At 37.5% G+C, this 17013-nt stretch overlaps 3 protein-coding genes across 8 annotated transcripts; 1 reads left to right on the top strand and 2 right to left on the bottom strand.

Annotated features, from left to right (window-relative positions):
• Window positions 1-3976: 3976 nt before the first annotated feature.
• Window positions 3977-6981, top strand: LOC140010452 (uncharacterized). Its single transcript, XM_072057511.1, has 3 exons — window positions 3977-4060; window positions 5141-5216; window positions 6125-6981. Exon 3 carries the CDS (start codon window positions 6211-6213, stop codon window positions 6859-6861), a length of 651 nt encoding a protein of 216 aa, XP_071913612.1. The 5' UTR covers window positions 3977-4060; window positions 5141-5216; window positions 6125-6210; the 3' UTR covers window positions 6862-6981.
• Window positions 6982-7296: 315 nt separating this feature from the next.
• LOC113699995 (uncharacterized) lies at window positions 7297-8875 on the bottom strand. 4 transcript variants are annotated; one of them, XM_027220383.2, is made up of 3 exons: window positions 8660-8875; window positions 8467-8550; window positions 7297-8336 (listed from the first exon to the last, which is right to left on the bottom strand). In XM_027220383.2, exons 2-3 carry the CDS (start codon window positions 8486-8488, stop codon window positions 7540-7542), a joined length of 819 nt encoding a protein of 272 aa, XP_027076184.1. In that variant the 5' UTR covers window positions 8489-8550; window positions 8660-8875; the 3' UTR covers window positions 7297-7539. The 4 variants fall into 4 exon arrangements, with proteins under 4 accessions (XP_027076184.1, XP_027076185.1, XP_027076182.1 ...); XM_027220384.2 differs by having other exon boundaries at window positions 7297-8333; XM_027220381.2 differs by having other exon boundaries at window positions 8467-8875.
• Window positions 8876-9578: 703 nt separating this feature from the next.
• LOC113699994 (uncharacterized) lies at window positions 9579-16987 on the bottom strand. Of its 3 annotated transcripts, none has more exons than XM_027220378.2 (14): window positions 16427-16986; window positions 16223-16305; window positions 16036-16093; window positions 15785-15844; window positions 15389-15518; window positions 12985-13208; window positions 12794-12886; window positions 12622-12693; window positions 12183-12215; window positions 11738-11878; window positions 11110-11166; window positions 10207-10302; window positions 9954-10092; window positions 9579-9832 (listed from the first exon to the last, which is right to left on the bottom strand). In XM_027220378.2, exons 1-13 carry the CDS (start codon window positions 16520-16522, stop codon window positions 10033-10035), a joined length of 1203 nt encoding a protein of 400 aa, XP_027076179.1. In that variant the 5' UTR covers window positions 16523-16986; the 3' UTR covers window positions 9579-9832; window positions 9954-10032. The 3 variants fall into 3 exon arrangements, with proteins under 3 accessions (XP_027076179.1, XP_027076180.1, XP_027076181.1); XM_027220379.2 differs by having other exon boundaries at window positions 9579-9828; XM_027220380.2 differs by lacking the exon at window positions 10207-10302 and having other exon boundaries at window positions 16427-16987.
• Between the last annotated feature and the right edge of the window lie 26 nt (window positions 16988-17013).

Below are 17013 nucleotides of genomic sequence, written 5' to 3'. Positions count from 1 at the left end.
ATTAACGAACGATTGCGTAAAGAAAGATTGGTGCGACGTCTAACATGGCTTTGCCTCCATTAAGAACAGGTTTCATGCTTCTCGCAACTCTAAGATCCTTTTTCAGACCGCTCCCATTTTGAGCTACTCAAAAATTGGTACTCGCTAATGAACATTACCAGGGTGTCTAAATAAATCTCACTTGGTGAACACCATTCCAAATTGTTTCATAGTTTGGTTTGCCAGTTTTTTGGGCATATCACTCGAGGATTTCAAGAATCGGGTCCAAGTTACGAAAAAGGAATGAGAGATGCGATTGTATGTTATCCCAATGATTGAGATGACAAGAAAATAGAGTGATTTATTGAGCAAGTTAGTGGCATACTTCAGATAAAAATGGAGAAAAAATAATGCATGGAATTGGATCTCGAAATTTGTTTTCCATCAATTTTCATTAAGTTGTCACCGAAACATATAACCAAGACCTAAAGTTACTTTCTCCAAATAGAGCCGTAAACGAATCGAGTTCAGCCCAACTTTTGGCGTTCCGCATTTGCGCTGGAAAAATAGTTCAAGATGCAATTTTCCCTGGTTAAAGAAAGTTCCGACTTCCGAATGTAGAGTGAAATGTGGAGGAGCGAATGTTTGACCAGCCCGCTTGCCCTCAGCTAGCCCGATGTGCTCCTTAAGCATCACATCAGCCACAGGGTAACATAAAGTTCTATCGAATAAATAAATTAAAAAAAAAAAAAAAAGGAGGGCAACAAAAGGTGGTTGCAATTAACGTTACGGCACAAAACTGTAATCTAATTATTACCTTTTCATGTCAGGGAATGTCGAGGTTCCTCGTGTTGCTTCAGCTATCAATGAATTTTGGCCAAAACTAAGACCGCATTATACCATAGTCGTTTTCCCTAGTAACAGGATGATGTAGAACGATTAAGGCATCAGAATCAGAGAAGAATGTAGTATACAGCTCGAATTAATCAATTTATTACAAAAAAGGCACAGGCATCAGTATCTGAAACAAACCATACAAAAACAAGCTTGAAACGCAACCTCATTCAAAGCCTTGGTGAAGAAAGGCATTAGCTTCTAGCAAAATCCAAGGTTTATCTAACGAAACCTCCTTTTTAAACTTTAAAGGCTATTAAGAAAAAAATTCTCCAAAATGGAATTTTGACGACCCATATTGGTCAAGGCCTGTCGGAGGAATTTTACAATTTGGACAGATTTCCAATCAGAGGGGTGACTGAGTTTTCAACTTGGTACTCATCACTAGCTAGATTCCCTAATGGCGTACTACTACTAATAAGTAATAATTTGGGGTTCTTGGTAAAGTCATACCTGCCCGCGCTGGATTGGTCTGCTGGTGAAAGTAGCATTCTTAGGTGAGTTTCACCTGGGTTCGATTCCGGGCAGCAATCCAGTTGTTATCTTCTTTAGCATCGGTCGGACCCGCTCTACTGGAGCGCTGTGGAATTAGTCGGGTGTAGACCCGGATACCCACAGTGATGGCCAAAAAAAAAAAAAAGGTAAAGTCATACCTGCTTCCTCTGTTTGGCATCCTTCCTTTTCAACCTAAAATATTGAGAGCCTGTTTCCCTAATCTCTGGCTTTAATGTGGATGGAATGACGTACTACGAAGATTGAACTGTGTTGGTGATATAGATATGCAAACTGATTACGCCCCAAAATCTTATCTCAAATCTTTGGTAAGTTTTTGGTTTCACCTTTCACTTATTTGAAAGACATCTCTCTTTCTTGTTGTTTGAGTTCGGCCCCAACAAAGAAATATTTTTCTTTACAGCTCAAACTTCAAAATAGACCTGCTACTACCTTGACAGATATGATTAGGGATGCGATTGATTTGATGAAACTGAAATTTGAAATCTAAAATCTGAACTTTATAAATTCATTAAATTTAAGTGTTAAATTGGAATATGAAACAAGTCCTAAATATTTGATATTTCTTGACTTCAAACTACCCATAAATTGGTGATGTTTATCAACCTGACTGCCTTTGTCCAAATTACTAATTAATGGTATTAGCAAACGTCTAATAGGGTCTCCACTTTCGTAACCAACAATCCATAAATCTAAAGCACCGCGGCATCCTCTTGTTTTACTTTTGCACTACCAGCTTAATTAAATCAAAGTGGCCATTTTTCATGACCACTTTTTGGACCTGCAGCTTCCAAAAAAGCAAAAAAGTTAATCAACTTGATAACCGACTTGCCCTAGTCTGATTTGTATAATTTGATGTTAATACCTGCAATAATTTATCACTGTGAAAATGCCTTCCACGAGCAACAGTAATGGTCAGAGGTCACCTCAAAAAGAGACAAGAAATGAACGATCAATCTGGGATCCGTCTCAAACATGCATAGATAGGGGATTTGGAGACGTCTTCAGAAGATTTTGTGTGTGTATCTCTCTCTATTTTACATCATTTGCGCCGCTTAAAGTCAAATGCACATATTAACAATGCGTTTTCTTTAATGCTTCTTGATAATATGCTTACTGACAAAGTATTTGTGTCCTACAATTAGGCCAAGTTTGCCAACGGATGGATGTCAAGGCAGATATTTTTGCAGCCTAAACATTTTTATTTTTATCCAAACAGTGCTGGGCATCAAATTAAAGAGGAAAGCATCTACACCTTTCCAACAGGAAAAAACTTGCTCAATGATAATGTACCACGCACACACCAATACGTGAGAAATGGGGAAGTTGGTAGAAGAAACATTTATATGCTATGAGTTACTACTGTAGAAGTGGGGAAGTGGACGGGGGAAAAGAGGGTTAATCCTATTCTGCTGTTAGCGTGAAGTTAAGCCTATCATCAAGAATGAACTACACTTTAATGTCATAAAACAAGAGTTCATCATCTTTTTTTTTGCTTTTTTTTTTTTTTAGTTCGTCTTCTTCGTTGTTCTCTTTTTTCAATATCAGACAATGTATACAAAAAAAAAAAAAAAAAAAATTGCTACGCAAGTTCTCAAATCATGTGAACTTCCCAAGAGTACATGTTTGAAGGGAGAAGAGGGTCCGCCATTTTCTTTTCCTTATCCTTGTAATTTAGGATAGAAAAGAGAAGAAGGGAAAACTTAAGTTATAAGAGAAGAGAAGGGATTGTTATGTTGTTTGGAAGTTTTGAGAATTAGTGAAATGATTTTGGATATAAAAGTCATTAAATATTTGTTCAAAACATTTTTAAGGATAAAATAGGTATTTTAAAAAACTTCCATAAGTTTCCTCCAACTTTGTCTCCAATTTGGGAGGAAAAATTTTACTTACTATTTATCCTCTTAAATCCTTCCATCTCTCTTCTTTTCTTTCCTAATTAAAACTAACAAACGAAGGAAATGTTCACTTTCTCTTCTTTTCCTTTCTTTTCTCTCCAAATCATCCATTCCCAAACGAACCCCAAGGGATGTGAGTTTCAAAGGAGATAAATGCTTCAATGCCATGAAGTTTGTAAGGTTAATTTGTATCCCTAAATTGAATACTTGAGACTAACTACACAAAATTAGTAATGTTCCAAGTCTTGCAGGACTAGTGAGACGTACATTTTGGCTCTGTATATCCACATGAACGATCCTGATTCACCTATCAACCTAATCCTTGATGATCTACGAGTGTTAGTTTTACTCTATAATGAGTTCGGCTCACATTGACTGGTTTTCGATAAAATGAAAGAAAGTGGTTGGATGTGTCATTTGTCAAACGAAATTTTGGGTTGGGTCTGAATGATTCCAAAAGTAGTGTGTTTTCCAAAATTTCCTTTTGGGCTTCTCGTTCAACTATCCACATCAGCTCCTATTCTTAGAATGACGGCTCAAAAGAGAAGTTAAGCCTACTTTCCTCTGATTTACAGGCTAGATTTTTCATCGATCCTAGTAAAAGTCCAAACCTAGGGGCCCATATAAAAATGGTTTTATCCAAACTGAATTTTTTCTCTCTTCTGTGGGTACTTGAGCATTGATTATATAACCGTATAAAACTATCAGGGGAGAAAAATGCTGGACCAGGGAAACGCATCAATGGCGTGGCGCCAGGTCCAAGGAAGAAATCAAGTGTAAGCTTGTACTTTGTTACTAATAAATAATTTACTTTGTTCATTACTTGCATAGAGATGATTTTATCAACGTTTCACTTTTTCTCCTCTTTTTATTGAGCATAGAACCTTTTTGACGTAAATCATTAACAAATGTTGTATGGTCGACATGACAATAACCCATTTAAATTGCTAATTTTTGGAGTTTTAATAGTAAAATGAACTATAACTATTTGATATATGTGAAACAGAAAAACGTTTGAAAAGTGTATTCACAAAAACGTAAAAGTTTTTGAATGAAAAATTGCAATTCAAACAAGGTTCAAAAATTCTTGATGATTTTCTACCTCTGCTCCTATACCCTAAAAGCTAAGGTAATGTAAAGAACATTTAGTATTTATTTAGGCTGAATAGAAATTGTATATTGTTGTGATCTGATGATACTTCTGAGAAGAACCAATATACCCTAAAGATGGAACCAAGTGGCTCAGTCCTCACCGTGCTGCTGCCTCAACAAAATTGCAGCAGAGGTGAACTGAAACATGAGATACGCCTGTGCCTGCTAGACACTGAACTGTCTACAGGATAGGTACGTACGCAGAGAGGCTACAGCTGGTCAAATCACAACTTTTTAACCCGTCTTTGGTTCTCTCTTTCTCACACACACACACACACACTGGCACTCGAAAAGAAAGGAAGCTAGCTGTGGTTGTATTTAAAGTCTACATGATGACTTGATGGTTTTGCATGGTAGATACTGGCTGGAACTGGAACTAGAACCAGAAACATCCCCTTTGTATCATACAGTCTGAGGTCTAGCTTTTCAAGCAAGAATCCCAAAAGCAGGAAGCATCAGGCTTTATAACTTCCAACTTCTTTTTCCATATCAAGACAAACAAACTACCTACCACTAATGATCAATATGTCTAGGAATGAGGAGTTTCAGCTGGTTAAAATAATGGTGACTATACTTTCAAAACGGCTTCTTCACTTGATCATTGCTTTCTTTACCCTTCGGATTTCTCTTGCTAACTAGAACTTATCGTCTGCAGTCTTCTTTTTGGTTACTAAGTAAATTCTTTCATATTTGTTGTTTTGCAGACGCATGTTCTTAAAGTTCAGATTCACTGCGATGGTTGCGCCCGGAAGGTGAAGAAACTTCTCAAGAGGATTGAAGGTATCAACTTCCACTCCTAGGTTATTAACTGCATTACACATTTCCCTCTTCATCTATGCATCTACTGAAATTTTCTTTGTAACAATTGATAAATAAATAAAAGAAAATAGAAGAACACCTACCTGCTCAAATGCCGAAACGTAAAAATGGGAAAGATTATTGGAGCAGTAGAAGATTGCCTGTTTTCTTGTTCCAGTTCCTTTTTTTTTTATTTGGGGTAAGAATAAATAAATAAGTAAAAAAATAACAGGAGGAAGAACAACCACCTGTTAAAAAAGACAAAAAAGTGAAAAAAGAAACTGTTCTTTTTTTTCTCCTCTGTTTCCTGTAACGATGAACTTTACAACCCATGGCTATTTCGAGTAGTTGGTGCTATCAGTGGAATCTTATGTTATGTGTAGTCCATAATCCTCTATCCAAAATCAGAACTGCATTAGACTACTATTCTTTTAAAGATTGCTGTTTTCTTGTCTGTAAGCTTTCTTCTATATGAATGGATTGGATCCTGCCTTCTCCTTTTACTTATTCCAGGTTTTACCACAAGGCTAGAGCATCAACCGTACTAATCAGAGTTTATATCTAGTTACTGAGTGTTGGAAAATGTTTTAGACCTTCGTCATTTGCAAAATATGGTTGACAGGACCCTGTATTTCTGATCTGATACCAGTTTCTTCATCGCTGATGTTAGTTTTAGCTCCCAATTCTTTGGCTCTTCATGAATATAAGTCTCCTATTCCTGTAACTGTACGACACTACACAAAAATTTATATTATATTTTTCCAGAATCTCTTCCTACCCTGTTTCGAGTTCTATGCAACTAACACTCCTCCTATGTGACAATGCTTGTGCTAATAGTTCTGTGGGTATTTCAACTTCTTGTTTATTGTTGTTTTGGGTCTTAAATTCAGGAGTTTACGTGGTGAGCATAGATTGTGAAGAGCAGAAGGTCAAGGTATCAGGAACTGTGGATTGTGCAACATTAATCAGGAAGTTGATGAAAGCTGGAAAACATGCTGAGCTTTGGAGGCCAAGGACTAGGCAGTTCCAAAGTCTCCAAGAATTATCCAATTGGCCTCCCAGTGATAAGTACGAGAACTCCCTGCAGTACCTTCCAGATGGTGTTGGTGCCTCCAATATCCAGCCCAAGTTGGCCTCTGTGTATGACAGGGGAATTGATGATTGGGCCCTTGAGAGGTATTTAGACGAGAATGCTGGAATCAAAACTTTAATGGGTGAGAACAACAATAGGGCACTGGCAGTGGGGAATAATGCACCTCTTGCTTGGAACGGAGACGTAGTACCTGATGTACAGAGCCTAGTAGGAAAACTGAGGCCCACGGATTTTCCAGATTCTAGCAAGTATGCAGGTGATTTTGCTGGCTATGAAGATAGAGGATACCCTGGACTCCAACACTTGCAATCACGCCCCGCTTATGAACATTATTATTCACCGTTCATGATGAGAAATAACATGCAGCAGTACCAGTACAAGCTTCCAACTCCAGTGATGATGAACAATGCCATCCCAGATATGCATGCCAACTACAATCCAATGATGAATGATATCACTTACCTGCATCAGACTCAGGGAACTTTGAATCCTGTATCACCCACTCTTACTCCTTATTCCTGGAATTATTACTAGCTCTAGGATAATCATTTTATGAACTTTTGTTGTTTTAAGTACGCTCATCACTGACTACTGCTGGAAAAAGTGGATTTGGGATTGAGCAAAACATCTATTATGTCACTGAGAGTTGTGTCATTTAGCCTCTTTAGTTTTTTTTTTTTTTTTTCATTCTCACTTTATCTATATCATCCTACTCTATCCTAACTTAAAAGAAGAGGTCCAACTAGATTTATGGAGAATCGATGGAAACTAAATTACTATCGAATTAGACGAGTGCATAGTGCATCCATCTCTCTCTCTCTTTGGTGGAAGGCGACGCAGAAAATGTTTCAGATGTTACGTTATTTACATTTATATTTATCCTGGTAAACTAGTAAGAATTGAGAACCAAAGTCATCTATAAGGCACAATAGTACATTATTCACAATTCGTACTTTAACACTGATGAACTAAATAATCTATCTTGTCCTGAATTAATGGAAAAAAAAAATTTTTACAAACACAAATACTGCAGTTGAGCAGTACAAATATTAAATGTTTGTTAATATGACTCAGGACAACAATGAGCATCCCTAGATATGGAACAGTATTTAGGATCAAGATAGGTAAAGGCACTAAGATACATGAAAAAAAAGAATTTCCTAAGAATTTACATAATGTGGTTGTAAAATATCTAGGGAAGGCAACAATGAACTAGCGCTTCTGTGCTTTCCTACGTCTAGATTGCGCCTTCTGCCACCTCTTTCTTGGAACAAACTTGCTCTTTGGTTTCAACTTCAGCTCCGGCGAAAACTTGTAGTTTGGATCCCTCATTTTAGCTTGAATATCCTTAAAAAACTCCATATTCAATTTCTTCGGCCCCCCCTGCCTAAGTTCCTCGTACTCTGGTCCTGAAACAATGTTCTCGAATGCTGCTATCAAAACGTCCAAATCACTCATCACCTCCCAAACATTAGTGTACCTCCCATCTGGCCCTTTCTTCAGCTTCTTCAATGCATTCTGAAGAGCAAGTTTCCTGGCTTGTTTTCCAGGTGATAACTCTTCAGGTCCTTCCTCATCTTTCAATGCCTCAGACAGTGTACGATATTTCGGTTTCTCCTCAAACTCAAACAACCTATCTATATACTGATCACTCCTCTCATTCGGGTAAGGCTCTGTCGGTAAATCATCATCATCGTCTTCTTCACTACCAGTCCAAAGTGTCTTCTCCTCATCACTTCCGGACCACACGCTCCACAGTTCATCACTGTCATCAGCATCAATACGATCAGAATGCTTCTTCGCTCGTTGCTTTGCCTTCTTGATGTCTTTTTTCAGACGGCTATGATCATCTTCCTTATCGCTTTCGTCATCTTCGCTTGCTGTCCACAGGCAATCCTCTTCGTCGTTCATTTGTTTTGCCCAAGTTTTTCGAAATTCCTTGGAACCCGGAACTTTACCGCCAAATAAATCGTAATCTGAACGCCTCCCACGAGCATACGATCTTGCTGCTGCCAGAAAAAAACCAGAAAATTTAGGGCCAACCAAAAAAGGAAGTTAGAAATTGGTCATCCTAGAGGCACTACTAGCGGTAGCTTTCTGTGGGAAATTTTCACAAATAGGTGGTAGGTATAAGGTGACCTTGCTTCTGGAAGTGCAGCATGGGCCAACGGCAGCCAAAGTTAACGTCAAGTGAACCGGAGTTGGCAGGAATAGACTGCAAGGCTGCGAGAAATGGCGACCGTGAGGGCGCTTGCGGTGTGATTTTGAAGTGGGAAGGAAGAAATAAAAGACGGGAATAGAGACGCCGGGCCATTTTTATTTGGGCTAATACCATTTCGGAATTCCGACCGGCGCTGCCAAATCGGACGCGTACGCTCATTCCCCAGAGTGCCCTTAGCATTCGGCCGCGACGGAGGTCTTTCGGACCGGCTGTCGTTTTATTGCTTGCTGAGCCTTTTTTTTTTTTTTTTGGCAGCTATCTCTTGTATCAATGTTGGCTTATTGCTAATTTACTCTCTGGATTTTCTTATGAACATTTGTTAGATGATACTTAGTGGAAGATCGCATTAACCAGCATAAATGGATTTAACTAATTCGAACGTCGAATCTAATAGTTATTCCTACTAGTTTAATCGGTTAAGTCTCATAGCTCTTTAAATCTACCATTTCTCGCAATTACATGTTCATACACCCGCGAAGGAGTGGCATGGAATTTTAACAGCATTCTGGTTTGGATACCGTGAAGCCCCAACCAAGAAAGTGAAAGTAATTTTCAATCACTGTGGAGCAAAAGTTTTGGGAAAGCATATACCTGTTGATTGTATCCTGTCCTTAATTTTTGTTGAACCAGTTATCTATCTCCTTTTTTTATTTCATAGTTCAAAGCATGATAAAACAATTTCTGCCTATTACTCCCTGTTTATCAAGAGTAGTCCAATTTCTGAGGGAGGCAAGTCTGTAAATATGTGTTTACATACAAACGAGTTACTAGGAAACCATCCGAAGTCAAGGTTCCTCTTTAGTTTCCTATTACTAAAGAAATTTTCAGACTTTTGATCTCGAGACATTTTGTTATCTTTTTGGCTTCTTAGAACCTGACATGTCCCTTACCAGACAGGACGCTATCTAAAGAAGACAGGAATAATCGAGAAAAATTACAGCACCGGACGATTCATGAAATTACTGTACACGCAGTGTAAGTTAAGCATAAATATGAGCAGTACAGAAAAGACTTGACATGAAAACATCGCTGAAACTCAAAAATCAGACCAACGCTTCTAGAATTACCCCATATTGATACCTCAGTTTGACCAATAAAATGCGATTGTTTGCTACAATAACTACACATCACTGTCATAAACTCGTGAAGAACCTGCCTCACAAAACAAAGGTTTGTCTTAAAATGGTCAAATGAGAAGCTATGCACGCCAGCACCCAGAAGCTGCAATGACCACATTCAGCAGTCACATCGGAGTAGCAGCCTAGGCAGACTTGGAGAGACTAGCTACAAAAGAAGAATGTACTTTGAGATGATTACGTGCAAAAGTATAGAATGATGTTAAAGCGTTTCAAAACCACATTTTGTCAGTGAAAACTAGAAGGCACAAAGTGAAACAAGGGCTCACTCGATGCTTTCCTGCAAGCAAGCTTAAATTCTTTTCGAGTGATTCCAGATGCTAAAGTGATGCACGTTTCGGCTCGCATCTATGAAACCGGGGCACCATCATTAAATGACTCATCTAACATCTCAACCACCGGAGCAAACTGCAAAGTTGAAATACTTGTTCAGTAAAGATTATGAAAGAATAAATTCTGTCTCTGTTTCTTTCATAATAGAACATAACTACTAGTACTATGCTGTAGTCCTATCATGCAAACCTCATCATCACCCTCAAAGTACATCCCATCAACAGCACTATTTTGCTGGAAGTTCCACCCCAGAGAATCCTCCAGCAGCTCTTTCAGTTTTCTAGTCTAAGAATTCACAAAAAGGCAGAACTAAGTATCAACTTGGCTTGAGTTTGCAAACAAACAACTGTTTCATCGTTTCCAAAATGGTGACAGATTAAATATATGTCCATATAGGGTGAAATGTAATAGCACTACACCAAAAAGAACTCCAGCAATTACTGAAAGGCATGAGAATAAAGCTCACATCTGAAACTTTCAACATCTTACACTACAAAAAGCCAATAACGTTCTTTCTAATATTCAAGAGGTGATAAGCACTAAGGAGACCATGCATATATTCTACAAACAATTTACGTTACTAATAATCCTTCATCCAGATGGTATTGCATATTGGCCCCATTATTCATACATAAGAATAATTGAGACCGCAAAACATGGTCTTTGTTGTTAACAAAATCAATTGGTTAGCACATAATACCTTAGACTCAATAGTTCTTGTCCTATAGGACATATCTACCTTTAACCATGAATTAACCAATGGCTCTAAGAACAAGTCTGTTTTTTCTTTACTAGTGTCATCAAGATAAGGTTACTTAGCACTGCATTTTCCTACTGTTTTGGTCTTCACATCCATACTTTAGTACACTAATTTTTTTATTCAGCAGCTATTCAACCGCTCATTTTAACACTCTATTATTTCTCAGTTTTCAGCAAGCCATTCACTTGAAAACCACTAGCGTGCAGATTCATCATGTATATTTATTCATATTCCCAGTGGAAATGAAAAACAGCAGTTTCTACAACGAAAAGAGCATACAGGAATTATTTGTTAATGCGTAGGTAGCAGTAACTATGGTCTAAAACACATACCCAAGACAACAGTTCTCCATCCACCACCTGAGCTTCTAGGACTAATGAAAAGAAATCCTGCATCAAATTCAGACTGTGAATACAAATAATCATCCAGTGACGACCAAGTTCACTATTCTAGAGCAGTCTAGCTAATAATCAGTAATACATGCATAATGGTCACAGTGCAGTTAGTCTTAGGTGTGTGGTGATGGAGTTATGATAGGAAATCCCATTCTATCATATCATGTACATTCTGACAAGTATTCTGGTAAACTGACTATAGCACTAAAGTTTGTCAGTGTATTATAAGTCACAAGGTTGAGAAAATTATTGCGGTCAACTACTAAACAAGCAATTAGACAGCCAACTTGGTCAAACTTGCTATCTTAAACATGTATATCCAGGCAGATTATGCTTATAACCTGAACATTCTAAAACTCATTCTTACAAAGCACTATTACAATCTAGTCCAAAAAAGAAATGAAGTAATTCCTAATTGAAGAAAATGATTAGAAAACCATATTTCTTAATTGGCCAATGGGGGAACAAGTAACTAAATTGAAAAGCATAGATTTGGAACAAAATATGAAGTAGGATCATTGCACATTATCTTGGACCTAAATAATGATGCCTATGGACAGCAAACCTTGCAAAGGTGGTGTAGAAAGCTATCAGCAGATAACCAAGATTCATCCAACAAGGCTAGAGCCCCTTTTTCTGCAAAAGCAGTATTCTGATGATCCTTTTGGAATCCATATTTCAACTGATAATAGACGATTCTAATGAACTGCAATTATACAGCATGCAACACGTCAGTGTGCAAGAAAAAGGATAACAACTATGAAGAAAAACATGCATATACAAGAATGCACTCGACAAGTGGTCTGACTGACAAATATCATAGTATATGTTATTGAAAACCAATATAACAATAGCTGAAAGTACTAATATTCTCAACAAAATTTCCCTTGGCATGTAGTCAAACCCCAAACATTATGACAAGGATTTAGCAAGCTGTTTCGTGATGCATCCTTAACCACCAAATAATCAAGTATAATATATGACGAAGGTGAAATGACTAACATCATTACCTTTGTGAAAAGCTGACTCCTCGTCCGTAGAGGCTGCAGCAAATGAATCCAAAATGATTAGAAACTCTAGCAAGATTGAAGTTCAAAATCATTTTTCATAGTCTTGTAGCAAAGAAATTGATAATAATCAGCATAATTCTACAACAACCAAGAGATAATAGCAACAAAAAAAATGTTCTGATGGAGTGAGAAAATTTTAAATGCAGAGAGAATTATGTCCTTATATCAAGAACATACAAAATAAAGTAAAAAGATCCCGCAATGACAAAGGTGAACTTCATTGTCATAATTGAAGGACAATAAAGTTATTCTAGCACATGATTCACTTGTGATCTTTGATAATTCATTATATGATTTAAAAAAAAAAAAAAAAAAAGAAGGGTACTTATCACCAGCAAGAGAAGTATTAGTTTTTTATTTATCACATCATAACACTTACAGCTTCTGTACAACCAAGTAAGAGGCTAACTAAGAGCTTCCATTGCATAAATGCTTCCAGTGACTGCCCCATCTGCATATTCACAAGTCAACTTGATAGGTTACATTAGCCATTACAATTATCCAAAAAGATATAAACAAATGTAAAGTGACGAAGATTGATTTAATCATACCAGAAATGCAATAAATGCAAATTGCAGCTCTGCTAGAAGCAAGTCTTCTGTACCACCATAATCTTGCACCAATAAGCTCTCCAGTAGCTGGGTCTATTTAGACAGAATAGCCATTTTCTCGGTAAGCCTAATAGCATATTCAAGAATCAAGACATTCAGCAAGTTTCATGCTAAAATGATTCAAGAAACACCTTGTCAAGATTCAAACTGGTTAGCTCCTCCGCACAAATTCCTCTGTGCTTGATAAGGCGCGGAATTGGTGTGTAGTAACAGCCCTTCCTTTGAGAATTTTCTCCTGGCTCTGAAAACTTACTGGTCTTTAATTGCTCAGCTAAAGCTTTTTCCATTGCTGTCTTGGGATTGTTTCCAATCAGGTCAACTTCACATGCAACTGTAATTTCCCCTCCAATTGGTTCTGTGAATTTAGAAAAACAATTAAAGACAGAAACAACAAATTGAAAGCAGAATAACACTATAGATAACAGTTTCTTTATGAAGAAATGTCTATGCCTGGTATGAGAGTAGAATTGTCTTCAGTAAGTGAAGGCAAATGACATCAGTGAAATTCTTAATTAATGAATCCGATCCAGTATATGTAATTGGAAAACCAGTATGAAATGAATCCGATCCTACCCAAATATCTGTATATCCAATAACAATGGGAATAAAGATTAACTATGGGATCCAAAATTTCCAGTCTTCTTCCTCCATGTAATTAATTTGTGCTAGGATAATATGACATCTTGATACTGCATTTACACCATTTTTCCCCACCTTTGGCTGGGCTAATTACTTAGAATATTGTCAAAAAAAAAAAAAAGAAAACTCAGACACTTACGGCTCTGACAAGGGTCTGGTATCAAACTATTGGTGCCGGGCTGCTGACACAAAATTTTTTTTTTTTTTAAAACATCCAGCCCAGCAGCCAGTCAAAAGTTTTTTTGGCAGCACCTGCAAAAAGTATAAAATAAAATTTAAAAAAAAAAAAAAAAAAAAAAGCACGGCGGTCTTAGCATCAGCACTGCAATTGTTCTTGATAATGTTCCGTCTATGTCTTAATTCACTAGTCATGCCTGGGAAGTTTTGGTGAAACCATTGAATAGTTTCAGCTGCTATTTTTTCTAGTGATATTGAATTTCATCAGTCTAATAGATGGTTTTCTAATTTGTGAACTGCAACGGTGTTGTCCCGTATCAATATTTTCTCCGCATGTGCGGCATTTACTGGGATCCTTGAATGGACTAGATAAGGTGATGACTGGAGATGCCTCTTCTGATGGTTATTGGTAATTGGGGATTACACCATCCATTGAAGATGATTGTTGTGATGATTTATAGCCCATAAGCATTAGTATTGCAGCTCATCATATTCTGGATAAGCATACAACTAGTAGATCGAGCAGATGATTGGGGCTAAAATTGTGGTGTTGAGGACTCAGACGATGAATGAACTAGCAAAAAAAAGATGAAAATGGGTGAATTATTATGACAGTAGACCTTTATATCAGATTTTAGAGTTAATGAGAACTAACTATTCACTTAAAAACGCTAAAGGAAAAGCTTTTGTCCTACTTAAAGGTGGAACGCCAGAATGAACATCAATCAAGCTGTTTGATGATGATTAACAGCATTCTGAAGATGGTAATTTTGCTTATTCTCAGGGTATGGGAGTCTCTATCAGATGCAACATGCTGCAGGTCTCTCATTATTGTGCATGATAAGAGAGTCATCCTCCAAGTAGGGTTTGCTACTGCATCGTCTAATACTCACAATGCAGTAGTGGTTGATGTTGACAAATTGATGAAAGGATCGCTTTACCAGGATGCTTTGAAATCCAAATCACGTAAGAGACCTGCATTCACCTTCATTTGGTTCTGGCATGTTTGGTTTAATGTTTATCCCTCAGGTGTTTTTTGAAGATGCAAATTATTACCTTGTTTGCAGAGAGCTACTTAGCCAACTTATCTCTTTATCCTGCTAAGTCTGAGTTGCCATTTCTACCTCCCAATACACAGGTAGTCATGATTTTTTTTTTTTTTTAACTTTTTGCAGGTGACACAACTGACACAGCCCGGCAGCCAGTTGATTTTTTTTTAAAAAAACTTTTGACTGGCTGCCGGGCTGTGCCAGTGATCTTTTTTTTAAAAAAAAAAATTTTGTGTCAGGTGCCGGGCAATAGTTTGATACCAGACCCTTGTCAGAGCAGTAAGTGTCCGATTTTTCTTTTTTTTGACAATATTCTAAGTAATTAGCCCTTTGGCTGGAGGAGTGGCCCAAGGAGGAAAGATGGTGGGAAAGTGTCATAGGCAGGAAAGATCTCATATTAAGTGAGATGTGAGCACATAGTTTCAGCAAACATAGGGTCCTAACAAGAAGAAAAGAGCCACAGAATTACCCCTACAATGAGCACAACAATGGACCAGTGTAAAGATTAAACTCTTTAAACATGCAAAGTATCTGAACCATCTACCAAGCTACCTTATATAACCAAACAAGTATGTCTCGATATGCATTACTTGGTGATATCCTTCATTCTAAATAGACCAGTATTCACATAAATAGACAGATGAAGGTACAAATAAGCTGCAATGCTTACCAATGCGTTCAATAGTGTCCTTTGTGATGTAATTAGATAATCGCTTCCAATCCCCATATGCGCTTAAGGTATAAGGTCCCAGTTGTCTGTCAAACTCCATTCTTTTCACTGCATCACCATATCTCTCTTCCTATAGCAGGATAGGGTTAATTAACAGACAATGAGCCTAAAGAGTTTATCGGTTTCAATAAGATTAGCTACTTGTGGTACCCCCCATGAACATTGTCCTCTTCCCTAGATGAGTAGCAGGCAAGAGTACCCCTAAAAATCTCAGCATGCTTTAACTAGTAAATCAAATGTAGAGGACATTTACAAGACGTCACAATACACTGACAGGTAACTTCCATGCATATAAATCACCAAGAAGGAAACGATCCATTTGGTTCAACAACATACCTCTTCTTCTGAGAGTTTGGTCAGCCGTTCTTCGTTTTTGTCCCATTTCCGAACAATCACCTGTTATTATGTTATTTGGACATGACACAGATTAGCCCTATTCAGTTCACTTTAACACCAAGAGAAGACAGACTATGGTAAACCAACATTCCAGAACAATATCTCGAACCTATCAGCACTTTAAAAATCGAATACTCCAGCAATAATTCATACAAGATACAAGAATGAAAGACAGCAAGTTATCTCAAAACCTGAGAGGGCTGAGCGTCCACAAAAAATCCAATAATCGGCGAGAACTGATTGCCTTCTCTGCAAACAGCGAAAAAGAATATCAGCTTCCGCAAACTGGGAAAAGAACATCAACTTCATCCTTCAGGTCAATCGAATAAGTAAAGAAATGAGAACTGTTTAAAAGAAGAAGGGCAATTACAAAATCACCTATTGGATGAGCTATAGTACACAAAATGAACACCAGGAGGAATCATTTTAATACCCTTGAAATTCGGACCCGAAGAAAACATCTGCAAAACATATTCAAGCAACTCGAGTCTCAAAACTAAAGAACACCTCATCAATTTACCCAAAAAAATTAAGAACAAAAATAAAAACAATTAAAGAGTTATAATAGCATCACAGTAGTGCCTGAGTATCAATGCCGATAAGCGTATACTGGGGAACGTCCAGCAGTAGAAGAGTAGCTCCGTGCTTAACCAACTCCAAAGCTGTCTGTGGATCCATTTTTGTCTCCGATTAAAATCGGGTGCTGTTTTCGTTGCTCCTAAGGGGAGATTTCTAGGGTTTTGTTACTTCTGGTTCTGGGAACATGATTTTTATCTTCTGCTTGGGGATGTTCGAGATGCTACTCATGTACTATTACTCTGGCAAGAGTCCAGAAATTTCTAGCTCTCATGCAACCCCCAGTTTATATACTGCCGCCAATTTTTAATTCACACTTTTTTCCGTCTTTTTTCTGTATTATGGACCTGTTTGGAACCTGAATTTTTTTGGAGTTTATCTAAAACTTTACTATAGAACATTGTAGAAGTTTTTGAAAAAATTTTGTAAAAATTTTTGTAAGATGAAAAACTTTTTTTCCTTTTCTCTTTTTTCTTTCTTTTTCTCTTTCTCTTTCTCTTTCTCTTTCCTTTTTCTTTTCTTTCCTCTCTTCTTCTTCTTCTTCTTCTTCTTCCTTTCCCTTCCCCCTTCCCCGTTACCTCTGCCTCCCAGCA

This window comes from Coffea arabica, chromosome 7c (assembly GCF_036785885.1).
Source record: "Coffea arabica cultivar ET-39 chromosome 7c, Coffea Arabica ET-39 HiFi, whole genome shotgun sequence".
NCBI lineage: Eukaryota > Viridiplantae > Streptophyta > Magnoliopsida > Gentianales > Rubiaceae > Coffea > Coffea arabica.
The sequence above is the reverse complement of the archived record's forward strand: the minus strand, read 5'-3'. Positions and strand labels throughout refer to the sequence as shown.

Excerpts from the sequence above, each read along its gene's own strand:
- LOC113699994 (XM_027220378.2), bottom strand. The coding sequence starts at position 16,522 with ATGGATCCACAGACAGCTTTGGAGTTGGTTAAGCACGGAGCTACTCTT. Across the intron at positions 13,209-15,388 it reads GGACACTATTGAACGCATTG|AACCAATTGGAGGGGAAATT; the intron begins GTAAGCATTGCA and ends CTAAATTCACAG. Across the intron at positions 11,879-12,182 it reads GGAGTCAGCTTTTCACAAAG|TTCATTAGAATCGTCTATTA; the intron begins GTAATGATGTTA and ends GTATAATTGCAG.
- LOC140010452 (XM_072057511.1), top strand. The coding sequence starts at position 6,211 with ATGAAAGCTGGAAAACATGCTGAGCTTTGGAGGCCAAGGACTAGGCAG.
- LOC113699995 (XM_027220381.2), bottom strand. The coding sequence starts at position 8,728 with ATGCTAAGGGCACTCTGGGGAATGAGCGTACGCGTCCGATTTGGCAGC. Across the intron at positions 8,337-8,466 it reads GCTGCACTTCCAGAAGCAAG|CAGCAAGATCGTATGCTCGT; the intron begins GTCACCTTATAC and ends TTTTTCTGGCAG.